Source organism: Crotalus tigris, unplaced genomic scaffold (assembly GCF_016545835.1).
Source record: "Crotalus tigris isolate CLP2741 ecotype Arizona unplaced genomic scaffold, ASM1654583v1 scf7180000023652.331455, whole genome shotgun sequence".
NCBI lineage: Eukaryota > Metazoa > Chordata > Lepidosauria > Squamata > Viperidae > Crotalus > Crotalus tigris.
The window spans coordinates 193,537-207,058 of record NW_024100099.1 but is presented as its reverse complement, the minus strand read 5'-3'; the positions used below and the strand labels follow the sequence as shown (position 1 = coordinate 207,058).

The window sequence follows — 13,522 nt, the reverse complement described above, 5'->3', positions numbered from 1 at the left end:
TGCCACAAAAGATCCAGAACTGACCCCCTAAGCTCCACAGAGGCTTATCTATCTGTTCCTAGGACAGTGGTTCTCAACCTTTCTAATGCCGCGACCCCATAATACAGTTCCCCATGTTGTGGTGACCCCCAACCACTTATACATCAGCGGGTGCCAGGGGCGTGGCCAAAGAAAAGGGGAAAAAAATGGTGGACAGCCTTGTTTGGCGACCCCCGTGAAATGGTCGTTTGACCCCAAATGGGGTCCCGACCCACAGGTTGAGAACCACTGGCCTAGGAGAAGGTGAGCAGTCTGGGAAGATTCCCAGATAATAGGCAGAAAATAATAAAGTAGTTAGCTTGAACTCTATACGTGTGGATCTGGCTGCGTGGCCTGACACCTGATCCTTCAGATCCTCCCTTCCAAAAGGGCACCCACTGCCTCTGTATCCAAGTCCATCCACTTTGCTGCTGCTCCTTTCAGCAGACCCAAGAAGGCTCCACACCCATTTGCACCACTCAGGTGACCCTAAACCTCCAGACGGCCTCAAGGACTCTCTAAAAGGATGCAAATGACCAGCTGTCTGCAAGGAATAAAATCCTGCCATTCCCACCATCCAGTTAGAGCTGAAGAAGCTTCTTGGATGAGAAGCGAAACGTCTTCAGAGGAAAAACAGGAAAGTCCAGTTGCCTCTTGAAAAAGCATCTTTGGGACATGCTGGTTTTCCTCTTTTGCTTTCCACCTTTTCCAACATTACGCACTTCTCAGAAGAATACTGGTGATCTTAGCTTAATGACAGATAGGTAAGAATCTATCTAGGCCCAAAGTTCACACCCTAACACTAATTTTAAAAATGCCTCATGTTAAGTTTATGCGTAATGTTCTACAAAGTACCACGTATTATGTGGTTACGAAGAATTGCCCTGGTGCAATCTTTTCTTTTTCATACATATGCACATTCCTTTATCTTGGTTTAGTATGATTATTAGTACTAATTACAGAGGTTGAAGAAAGCAGGATTCTAAATAGCTCAGTCATATAATTTCAAAAATTATATATGTTTTATCACAGAAAGCTTTGGGCTGTGCTGCAATGGACGTTCTCTTTGGAACCTGGGGCTTTGATAGAAGAAGTGCTGGTGTTTATTAAACAAGCTATGGCTCTGAAAGTCCTTCCCCATCCATTGTGTTAAATCAGTGTTTCCCAAACTTGACAATTTTAAGGCATGAGGACTTCAACTCCCAGAATTCCACAGCCAGCAACATTGTTAGCTTGTGTCTTATCTGCTGTGTGAAGCTACTTTTAATGGCAAATCTGGATGACCAATAGTTCCAGGCTACATGAAACCTTTGAATACTTGTTAGGTGCTCTTAAGTTGCATTTCAACTTAAGCCTATACGCAAGAATCTCATCAACTAGAGTTGAAAATGGAATCAGTGCCGATAAGCGTCAACATAATTCAAGGAGCGGCTGAGCTTGGACCCTTTGTGGCAACCTGAGGACTCTAGGCTGCTGACACATTTAACTCCAACCTGCTATGTCGGCTCTTCTCCTACAGATATGGGTTCTTGAACCCTTCCCAGAATTGCCAGCAAGCTGGGCTGTGGGATATGGTAGATTAAGCAATTATTCAATGCAGGCAAAGCAAGAAGGTGAATGGCATTCAATTTATATTTAAAATCATCCAGAGTTAATTTTTGATCTAGGTTTCTCTCTTCTAAGAGGAGTGGAACTCCAGGCTCACTACTACTTAAAAATCATTCCCAGGTCAGCCTAAGAAAGCTGTCACATTATATTTCATGGTTTAATTTTATATATGAACTCCTCTGATTTATTTAACAAACTGTGAATAAAATAACCCTGGACCAATGTCAGTGTTGAATAAGGCCTCATAATACCGATTGATTCCTTAGTTTAGAATGATAAACTTATACTCAATAAATAGCTGCCGGCTTTAACAGTGGTGAGTGTGTGTAGGATTAACAAACAATCAAAACCCCAACTGCCAATTTTGCACGTTGAAAGACCGGGATCCAACAGCCAAGCTTAAAGGGCCACAGAATATCTCTTGATTTTCTTTACATGCCTCCATCTGAGATGTACAACATTTTTGGTGGCCCAATGGTTAAAGTGCAGTATTGCAGGCAAACTCTACCCACAGTGGGAGTTCGATCCTGATGGGGCTCAAGGTTGACTCAGTCTTCGATCCTTCTGAGGTTAATTTTTGAGCATAAAACATACTGGAACAGTGACTGTCGAACATTTTGGTTTAAACTCAGAACTGAGCAACATCTCGGTCATATGTAACCCTGGATTATAAAGTCCATACATTTAAAAATAACCAGAAGCTCTACAAATAATCCCAAAATTGCATGGCTAAAGCTTCCTACTTTTGCAGTCCCTGCATTTAGGAGAAGAGCACGCCAGGATAACCGGAAAATAAAATGGCAAAATCCATCCCATGGTTAGATAAAAATATGAAAAGTCCAGATGAGGCTCCCAGGGGTATCCACAGGTGGGCCTCTTCAAGCCAAGGGGGGGGAATCAATTAACCCACCCACCCACCCCTAGCCGCCCATCCCTGTTCCTCCTAGAAACCAACCAGTTGTTGTTATTATATCATATTACAGGTTTTTGTTTCGTTTCACCATTCTTTTGTTCTCTTTTATTTGCAATCTGTTTACAGACTGTGGAGTTTGCTGTTAGCACACCTGAGGCTCAAGGAAGTTGGGAGCATTTAACCAACACCACCAGGAAATTATCTCAATACTGCAGGGTGAGACAAGATGAATGAAACTTTACACCGCTCTCCTAAGTGACAATGTTCAAAACACGCACAAGGAACAAACAGCATATTATGGAAGGATGATAAAGCCCCTGTGCCCTCCTTTAAAAAAAAGGCAACAAAAAAGAAATTGGAAGATAATTCTAAATGAAGGAGAAGGAAGGAAAGAAGGAAGAAATTCTTAGCTCTGCTCCTACAGACAACTTCTGGGTACAATTTTATCCTAGAAGGAGCTTTATCTACAACAAGGAACAAACTGCATTTTCAACTACACTAAGGGAAAAAAAATGTTTGCCTTTTTCTTTACAATCTACAGGGAGAACAAGAAAAAGGACCTCAAACCATGCAGAACTAAGAAATTCAGATTGAGGAGAAACTGGAGAATATTCAAATTTAAGCAGTTTACATCCGTATGACTTTGAAATATTTAAATTGTTTTCCTATCCTGCTCCTAGCTGTACAAGTAGCCCTTGAATCAGAACCACAATTGGGATCACACTTGGCTAAATAAAATATTCTATTCTTTCCCTATTCTATTCTCTTCTGTTCTATTCTATTCTCTTCTGTCATTCTCTTCTCTTCTATTCCAAGGCTTTTCAACCAGTGGTACGGGTACCACCTATGATACATTGGCACCTGGCAGGTGGTACGCGGCCATCCTAGAAAAGTGGTAGTGGGGAGGGGAATGAGCTGAACCGGTGGCAGCACCGCACAAGCTTGAGCGAGAGACGGCTGGAGCTGCAGGGCTGTTGGGGCTCAGCGGAAGCGCCAGGATCAGCACCAGGCTCCAGCTGGAACATTCAAATGCTTGGCAACCGATTCATATTTATGACGGTCACAGTGTCACAGGGTCATGTGAAGGGACCAAAACCTGCTGCAACCACCCAGCAGATGGGGGGGGGGATAAAAACCAAACACCCCCCCACCCCACCCACCACCACCCCCTGCTGCCAATCCTCAACAGAAATGCTCACAACAATGAAAACCTCGGACAGGAGGAAGAGCGCCGTCGGGTGGACAGGCAGGTGTCTTGCTCGGCACTTTTTTCAGTGCCATTGTAACTTCAAACAGTCACTAAGCGAACTGTTGTAAGTCGAGGACTACCAGTACTTCATCACTTTTTTCTTTTTTTTTGTTTTGGTCATCAAGTTTTTGAGACCTTGCTAGGTGACTGGTGGTCCTTGGATGTTGCCATATCCTAAAAGTGGTACAATGGGTGAAAAGGTTGAAAAGCCCTGGTCTAGAGCAAGCTATTTCTCTTCAAAACTGATTTTTTTCTTTCTACGCAGCCCCACAGAATTCTGCAGTGGGGAGGGGGTCTCAAGCTCTCTGCAGTTGTTCAGGAAAACCCATCAAAGCATCCTTGAGAGGCAGATGTCTAACGTCTGCTTAAAACCTTCCAGAAATGGGGAAAACCCACCTTTTTGCAGGTAGACTGTTTCAGTGAGAAAAGCTACAGGGAAAAAAATGTACGTGGGTTTTTCTTCCTAGCAGTGGCTTGAATCCACTGCACTGGGGACAAAACAGAAACCAGAGGCTTAGGAATAGATAAGCAAGCTGAAGGCGGTTTGTCCTTTCACAGCAAAAGTGGGTTTAAGAGCACACAAAGAGACCAAAAAAATACTCTCCTTTAGTTTAAAGTGCCCTGGGCAGACCCACCCTTTGACTTCAGCATTCCCCTGAATTCTTCCTCCCAGTATTAACCCTCCACCAGTCTTCCATGTGTGTTTGGACTAGCACTCCCAGGATTCCCAGCCAGCCTGGTATACCGGTAGTCCTTGACGTTCTGTTGCTAAGCAGAGCAGTTGTTAAGTGAGTTGTGTCCCATTTTACGACTTTTTTCCTACAGATGTTAAGTGAATCTGGCATCCCCATTGACTTTGTTTGTCAGAAGATCACATGATCCGGGGACACTGCGACTGTCATAAATATGAGCCGGTTGCCAAGCGTCTGAATTTTGATCACGTGACCCTGGGAGGGGATGCTGGAAAAGTTGCAGGTGTGAAAAACAGGCATGTCACTTTTTTCAGTGCCATTATAATTTCGAACGGTCACTAAATGAATTGTTGTAAGTCAGGGACTTCCCATATTGTGTTCAGGCAGATCTTGTATTCCTGCACGGGTCTTGGAACTTTTTAGAAGTTAAATATGCTAGTTCAACATCAACAGTTCCGCAAAAGTTTCTAATTATGCGGAATCCACCCTGTTCTTAAACTCGCTTGAAAGACAAAAACTTCAGCAGAAAGCCCCCTGACCCACCCAGGACAACCCACGGGTCACTTTGGACTGCCATGCAGGCCAATCCTGGGACAGGAGAGGGGGGATAAAACCCTAATTACCCCTGCTCATCACCATTCTGAATCTGGCACAAGAGTTATCGATGTTAAAGTTACACAGAAAGAACCAGTGATTAAAAAAAGGGAATAAAGCTAATAAAAGGGAAGCAATAAAGAGGGTGAATGAAAAGACAGGGAAATAAACCATCATTGCAAATGCTTGTACGGTCTGCATTCTGCCAGCCTTGCAAGGTAGACAAGAAGCAGGGCCAGGTGAACTAATTCTCCTTTATTGCAAGGTGACATCAACCTTGAGAGTCGAAGATGAAAGTGAAAAATTTGGACTGCACCTTAGCATCAAGAAAACAAAGATAATGACAGCTGCAGAGGACACACAGGGCGGAGTGCAGAGCGACAAGGAGACCATCGGAACAGGAAAGGAATTCGTCTTCCTGGGCTCTGAGACCAACCAACGTGGTGACGGCAGCCCTGAGATCAGAAGACGGGCAGCCGCCTTTGGGAGAGCTGCCAGGTCTGCCATGAATAACATCCGGAAGGGCAAAGACATCAGCCTCCCAGCCAGATGCAGATTAGTTGACACAATGCTTTTTCCAATTGCTACTGGGACTCTGAAAAAGGCAGGTGGGGGAAGGGTGGACACCTTCAAACTGTGGTGCTGGAGACGACTCTGATGCACCCCAAAAATCCCAAAGAAAGAAGTCCTAGACCAGTGTTTCCCAAACTTGACAATTTTAAGGCATGTGGACTTCAACTCCCAGAATTCCACAGCCAGCAACGCTGGCGGTGGAATTCTGGGAGTTGAAGTCCTCATGCCTTAAAATTGTCAAGTTTGGGAAACACTGTCCTAGACCGAACTCAATCACCAAAACATCACCCAAAATATCACTTGAAGCCAAGATTGCCAAAGAGAGGCTGCCCTACTTTGGACAGGCCAGGAGAGCCGACTCACTGGAAAAGTCAATTGTTCTGGGAGCGATCATGGGAAAAGGAGAAGGGGCCGTCCTAGCGCCCGCTGACTGGACACTATAAAGGATGACCCCGGGATGACCACGCCAGACCTGAAGGAGGCAGTGCAAGGCAGAGGGCCACGGAGACGCCTGATCCATAGAGCTGCTGTGGGTCGGACGTGGCGGAAAGGTTGACGACATTAACAGAATCTTGAAGTCGGAAAGGATAAATCTCCCCACTCAACCATACAGCCTGAGAAAGTGGGGAGGGTCTCTTCTAAGTCATTTGCCCTGCCCACCTCACTGCTGTGGGCTAAGTCACCTTTCAGCTGGGCCTTCCCTAAGGCTGCCTCTCTTCTTCCGTCTCTCAAGGTCATTCCCACATACCGCTACGTCCTCATTCTCTGCCGTGACCAAGAACTCTTAAAAGTAGATCAGTCAAGAGGAGGAGAAAAGCAGAAGACTTTAAAAGTTAAACCCAGAGACTTAAATGGACAAACAAATGGGAATATCTTATGGAACTTTGTCTTTATACACAATAAGAGCAGAGAGACTTCCATATGCTCAAAAGGTGGAAGGACTTACAAATTCCTACACTGGAAGAATGGTGGGTAAAATGGATGGAATGGACAGAGATGGCAAAACTGGCAGCCTCGATGTAAGAAAAGGCTTGACAAATATTATTACTACTTAGACATCACTTTTGAACTTTTTATGATAAACTGAAAAAAATGAAAAAGTTGATTTGGGAATGTGATGATTAGAATTACAGTATATGGCACTGTATTGGCAAGAATGGAGGCCTTTGAACTCTGGGGCTGGAGAAGACTCCTGCGAGTCCCTTGGACTACAAGGCGTTCAAACCGGTCAGTCCTAGAAGAGATCAACCCCGACTGCTCTTTAGAAGGCCAGATCCTGAAGTTGAAACTCAAATACTTTGGCCACCTAATGAGAAGGAAGGACTCACTGGAGAAGAGCCTGATGCTGGGAAAGATTGAGGGCAATAGAAGAAGGGGACAACAGAGAAGGAGGGGGCTGGATAGAGACCCTGAAGCAGGAGGCGTGAGCTTCAAGGGACTCCAGAAGATGGTAGAGGACAGAAAGGTCTGGAGGAACATTGTCCATGGGGTCGCGATGGGTTGGACACGACTTCGCAATTAACAATAACAACAATATGGCACTGTGGAAATAATGTAGAGAAATGTTAATCTTAGAGTCAGAATTTGGTCTATCTTTTATTTGTATCATTCCAAAGAAAGTCAGAAGCCATTCTTTTTCTATTTTTTCTTCTTTTACTTTCTTTCACCTTCTCTTTTATTCTTCTACGGACTTTTTCAAATCTTTTGTTTGTTTTTGTTTATCTTTATCTTTGTTTATCTTTTTAACTTTGCACCTTTTTGAAAATCAATAAACTTATGTAAAAAGAGAAGGGATGGATAGGTTTTTGGAATAAAGGAAATGACTTCAGATCTAGCTGCTGGCTGTATAATTGCATTGGAAGGATTCTGTGTTTTGAACCAACCCAGTCCAAATTCAACAATAACCTTGGATTTATATATTCAGTGATGTTTTATTGCTACCTATCTACCAAAAAGAACTCCTGGTAGGGGACAAAATCAAAACACTGTACAATAAACCAACTACTTGAACCAGTAAACTACGTTCAGGGCCTGATAAAAACTCACTTCCATCCATCAACATCCTGGCCCCAGGCATCTCCACAACACCCTTCACAGGTATCTCAAAGGTTCACATCCTGTTGTTCCACTCACAAGTGTTGTGAAAAAATAAGAAATATGTTGCGCAGATGGATGGAAGATTAAATCAGACACAATTCTAAGCAACTCCAGCTTTTAGGAAGTGTTTTTAATTCACCAAAGACTTAAATATGGGGACTCAGTTTCCCTGCAACCTAACTGGAAAACGATATTCCCCATCATCAAGGAATTATGGGAGTTGAAGTTTAAGCACATTTAGAGAGCATCAGACTGAGGAGGACTGCTTTAAGGAAGTGACCTTCACACCACTTGACATGACACAACAAATGCACGTTCACATTTCTATTTGTTAAACCATGAGGACCAGGGTTGTTATTTAGTTATTAAGAAATAGCTAAAACCAGAAATTAAATTGAGCTTCTCAGATGCTGCATGCTGCATTCAGTGGCACCCTGTTTTCCCCTCATTACAAGATTTATCATGCAGATTTCCAGAAGCCTGATCATAGTTTGCCTCCTGACTCTGAATCCACTCGTTCATTTAGGGTAACCTCGGTCTCCATTGAAATGCAGCGACCAGCAGAAAGGAAAAAAGCTTTGCACCCACCTGGCCATTTGCTTATATGCTTCTTCTGCAACTGCGAAAATATGAGGGTCCATATCGCCCATGTTTTGGCCGCTGTAGGCGTAGATGACATCTTGTCCATAAATTGGCAACTGTTCGTAAGGATTTATGGCAACAAGCACGATACCTTAAAAATAACAAGAATGCAAACACTTCAAATAATACAAAAACAGAGAGGCACAAAAACGTACAAGCAGAGTACTTCAAATATGACTCACTGGTCACTTCGTAGTGTAACCGGGCCTTTTTATTGTGCATCAGTTTACAAGCTCATTGCCCGCTATTTAAGCAAATAAATAAGCAAGCAGAAGCACTCACCCCTACTTTTTGTTTTATATGTTCAGCATGTTTGAAGGTCTTCCAAATTAAAATTCAACTGCTGCAGGTTTCCTAAGCTGGCAACTTTTTCTCAACCAGAAAAATCTCTAAAGTGTCTACTACAGAACTTGAAATAACAGAGAAGCTAATTTGAATATAAACTACAGGAAGGCCTTGACTTAGGACAACTGAGCCCAAAATTTCTGCTGCTAAGCAGGGCAGTTGTTGAATGAGTTGTGTCCCATTTTACTATCTTTCTGCCACAGTTGTTAAATGAATCACTGCAGTTGTTAAGTCAATTTGGTTCCCCCGTTGACTTTGCTTATCGGAAGCTGGCTGGGAAGTTACAAATGGTGATCACCTTATTCCGGGACAGTTGAACTGTCATAAGTACACGCCAGTTGCCAAGCGCCCAAATTTTGATCACATGACCATACAAATGCTGTCGAAGTCATCAGTGTGAAAAATGATTATAAGTCAACATTTTTGGTGCCATTGTAACTTCGAACAGTCCGTTGTTTCTCGTCCTGCCTTCTGGTGCTTTGGAAAATAGGTTGACCCCCCTCCTCTTTGTAGCAACCCCCCCAAATCCTGGAATACTGCTCTCATGTCCCCCCTAGTCCTTCTCTTCTCTAGACTAGGCAAACCCAAGTCCTGCAGCCGTTCTTCTTATGTTTTCATCCTCGTATGTCCTTAATCATCTTAGTTGCCCTTCTTTGCACTTTTTCCAAAATCTCAACAATATTTTTGTAATGGGGTGACCAAAACCGGATGCGGTATATTCCAGGAGGTGGCCTTGCTAAGGCTTTATAAAGCTATACTAAGTTTTCATGTGGTTTTGATTCCACGTCTCCGCTTATACAATACAAAGATTGTATCAGCTTTTTTTGGCTGCTGCCGCACACTGCTGTGGTAATACTCACCACAATAGGTATAGATGTGATTTGATTCCAAAAAGCGGAGTTTTAGGTTATGCAAGACCGCCGGTTCATGGAGGTAACTTAAAGCTGTCAGGTCATTTTCCCCAACCAAAATATCTGGATTACGCAAAAAAGGAAACTTGTTCTCTTTAGGATCAACCGGATATTCCAGGATCTGAAAGGGTAAAGGGAAAACAGGCATTAATCAAAAGGCCACCTGGGACATTTTTCCATTTCCATAACCTGACCAAAGTAATCTTTTAGGATACAAAAAAAAAAGCAGGAAAATCAAGTGGGGGGTGGCCACATTCACAAAGCAGAATCTCGAGGGGGGGGGAAATTGCATAAAATAGGGTGACAATTTGCCATTTAAATGTAAAAGCTTTCCTCCTACGATCAGTTCGTTTACCCACAAAGGAAAGGAAAGCATTATTACAGGAAAATGCCTGCCGCGTGGCCTGTTTTTACTGCAGTTCGGATAAAAAAATAGATTAGGGTTCTCTCATTTAATAGGGAGTTCCTTTCAGCTGGTCCTTAGATTTTAATAGAGGTCGTCCTCGACTTATGAGCCTCAAATTTCTGTTGCTGCTCAAGGCGTTTGTTAAGCGAGTTTTGCTCCATTCACTTGCCACAGTTGTTAAGAGAATCACTGCAGTTGTTAAGTGAGTCACATGTTGTTAAGTCAGTCCGGATTCCCCCACTGACTTATCATAAGGTTGCAAAAGCGATGACGTGATCCCCCGGGACGCTGCAACCGTCATAAATATGAGTCGGTTGCCAAGCGTTTGAATTATGATCACTTGACCATGGGGATGCTGCAATCGTCACATGTATGAAAAACGGTCATAAATCATTTTTGGGGTGCCGGCGTAACTTTGAACAGTCACTAAATGAACCATTGTCAGTCAAGGACCACCTGTATGTATGTATGTATGTATGTATGTATGTATGTATACAAACAGACTTCTTCTCTTTGGCAGTTTTTTTTTTAAACAAGGATTATGCTGCATACAGAACAGAAACTACGTTTTGTTCACCCACCTTATCACTTCCGGGCCACTTTTGCAAAGAAACTAAACCTACTTTTGCCTTGCTGTAATAAATTCAGGTCTAGGAATACACTCGGTCATACAGATGGTCCCTGACTTATGACCATTTGTACAGCAATCATTCAAAGCTATGACAATGCTGTAAAAGACGCTGGCTGGGGAATTCTGGGGGTTTTCTAAGGTTGAGAAGCTCTGCTCTCGATAAACTGCCTCAGGGGGTGGCCGTACCTGGCTGACCGCGCCTTGCGTCCACTCTGGTTACCACATGGAGAGAAGCGCCACGAAATCCCTGTGGGCCAACCACGTTTATACCGTTGCCAAGAAAGTGACAAGGAGACACCCGTTTGCGTATCAATTTCCAGGTTTCAAACTTGACCTTCCTTTTGATCGCAGCGCTGCCAAAAAACTCCTGGCCGGCCTCGCTAGTAACGGCAACCTTCTGCCCGGCTAATGGGGAAGCTGAGGAACCGCAAGCTGGCTGGGTGCCAGGCTGGGCAAGGCCGTTGGCACCAACGTGCTTCAATGTTCCTTGGCACATTGGTTTCTGTTCCTGGCGCTGACTAGCCCGGTGCTCCTGTGCAGCCCTCGCTCTCGCTGCCTTACATCCATCATGCCCCATCTAATAAACGGGAGTGACTTGTCAACTCAGCTGAAAGCGAAATGAAGGGAACGTATCTGACAGAACTAGGGTGAGAAAAGGAGAACTCTCTCAAAGGCTGGTACCTTGTCCGGGGGGGGGGGTTGGCCCAGAAACGGTGACGGCATTCACACGACATGGAAAACTACCTCAGTTGGGAGGACGAGCCGGGCACCATCCCACAGACTGTCAAATCATAACCTTGATAAAAGCCTCTGCTGGCCCTGACAATTAAGAGACCGGCTTCCTCAGCGATTTTGGCACTAATCAACAATGTCTAATTGTTGATGCTGTTATAGTTGCTATGATCCAGGACACAAACAAAGGGCTGCGAAGATGGCTCTGTTAGCACTGGACTCTCCACCTGGGAGAAAATGGAGGATTAAACCTTGAAATGCTTTGTGGGGGGAAGAGAGAGAAAGGGGGAGGAAAGAAGAAGGGAAAGAGAAAGGAAAAGAGGGAAGGAAAGGGGAGGGGAGGGGAGGGGAGGGAAGGGAAGGGCAGGAGAAGCTGCTGCTGCTCTCACTTCATTTTCCTGGAGGACCAATGGATCACTTAATCCAGGAAATGTCTAAATTCTACTAACCTACATCACAGCATAGTTACAAACTGATGTTAAGATAATTTCCTTTAATTATACTCTGGCCCAAGGTCTGCATTGGCATACGACAATAAGTCAAGATACTATAGGGCAGTGATGGCGAACCTTTTAGACACCGAGTGCCCCAAAACTGCTCCGCCCCCTGCCCCACCCTCTGCTCTACCCCCTGCCCCACCTACTCTGCCCCGCCTCCTGCCCCACCCACTCTGCCATGCCCCCACCCCCTGCAGGGCCACCTACCGCCTCCACACCCCGTCACGGCAGATTGCCCAGGTGGCCCTGCAGCACCATGGCGGCCCTGCAGCAGATGATGCTGTGGGGCGCGGGGGTGGAGTCTTGTACCTGCTGCCCGGCTGCCATGTCCTTGGCTGCACTGCTCCACGCAGGGGGGGGGGTGACTCTCCTCTGGGGGGGGCTGCTGGTGAGGAAGGGGCTGTGGGGGGGAGGCGGGGCTGGGGCAATGGCGTGCGTGCCCACAGAGAGGCCTCTGTGCCATAGGTTCGCCACCACTGCTATGGGGTTTAGGTCTATGGATGGCTCTCAAGCCATACCATATCATAATTTTTTTCATCATAGTTTACAGAGTAAACCAGAATGACAGAGTTCACACTCCAAACCAAAATCAAACCAACTAGCATTAAGGTTAGCACAATGGACAAACCCAGCCAATAACCTTCTGTCCTTTTTTATTCAGCTCTTGGTTTTTACCGAATTTAGAGTCAGGGGTTCTACAAATTGGTTTTAAGAAACTAATTAGACATACGGCAGGAGACAGAGATAGAAAAACTACTAGATCTAATAACATACAAGCCTACAGTCCACTATTGTGGTCCTCTTCCTGACCGTATCCTCTACGTGCTAAAGCAGGGGTCCCCAAACCCCGGTCTGTGGACCAGTACCGGGCCAAGCATGCCAGCAACTGGGCCGCACAAACAAGCAAAGCCCCATCCGCGAGATGCAGACAGAACACAAAACCACACTCTCCAGTCCGCAGAAAAACCTCTCTCCACAGGAGTCCCTGGTGCCCAAAAGGTTGGGAGCCTCTGTGCGAAAGAAGACATCCTGAGAATAATCTTGGTATTTTCAGCCTCTTTGCCCCTTTCTGTTTGAGGGAGCTACCGGCCAGAAGAAATTCATTCCAACACAGAAACTGCTGCTTTAAATCAGGGGTGTCCAATCTTGGCCACTTTAAGAACCTGTGGACTTCAATTTCCAGAATTCCCCAGCCAGCCATGCTGCCTGAGGAATTCTGGGAGGTGAAGTCCACAAGTATTAAGGTGGCCAAGGTTGACACTCCTGATTTGAATGATGATGCCCCTTCTCTTTTTGGCTCCTTAAAGAATAGAAGGGCCACCTGGGAGGCTAGGAAAGGTGTCTGCATGGAGCTTTCTCACTTTAAAGTCAGAGCTGCTCAACTGAAGCAGAGCCAAAAAACTGTCACCATCTGGCCATGCAGAGGTGGGAAATGCCAGGGGCGCAGTGCAAAATTCCCCACTGTTTTTGCTTTGTGTGTGTTAAAAAAGGCTGGTGTGTGTTTATAGATATGTACACATCTATTTGCACACATGAAAAGTCAGTACCAACACGAAGCCAACACAGTGCATTAACAGAGGAACAGAATCAAGATCACGTGAAGGGTTAATACCC

At 44.9% G+C, this 13,522-nt stretch overlaps 1 protein-coding gene across 3 annotated transcripts in view; it reads right to left on the bottom strand.

Moving 5' to 3' along the window:
• The window catches only part of LOC120297637 (unconventional myosin-Vb-like), a 213,394-nt gene that overhangs the window by 122,918 nt on the left and 76,954 nt on the right, over window positions 1-13,522 (bottom strand). For all 3 annotated transcript variants that reach the window (XM_039320485.1, XM_039320484.1, XM_039320486.1), the window contains exons 3-4: window positions 9,592-9,763; window positions 8,333-8,477 (exon numbers count right to left, since the gene is read on the bottom strand). In XM_039320485.1, coding sequence (XP_039176419.1) covers window positions 8,333-8,477; window positions 9,592-9,763 — 317 coding nt within the window. The remainder of the gene's footprint in view (window positions 1-8,332; window positions 8,478-9,591; window positions 9,764-13,522) is intronic.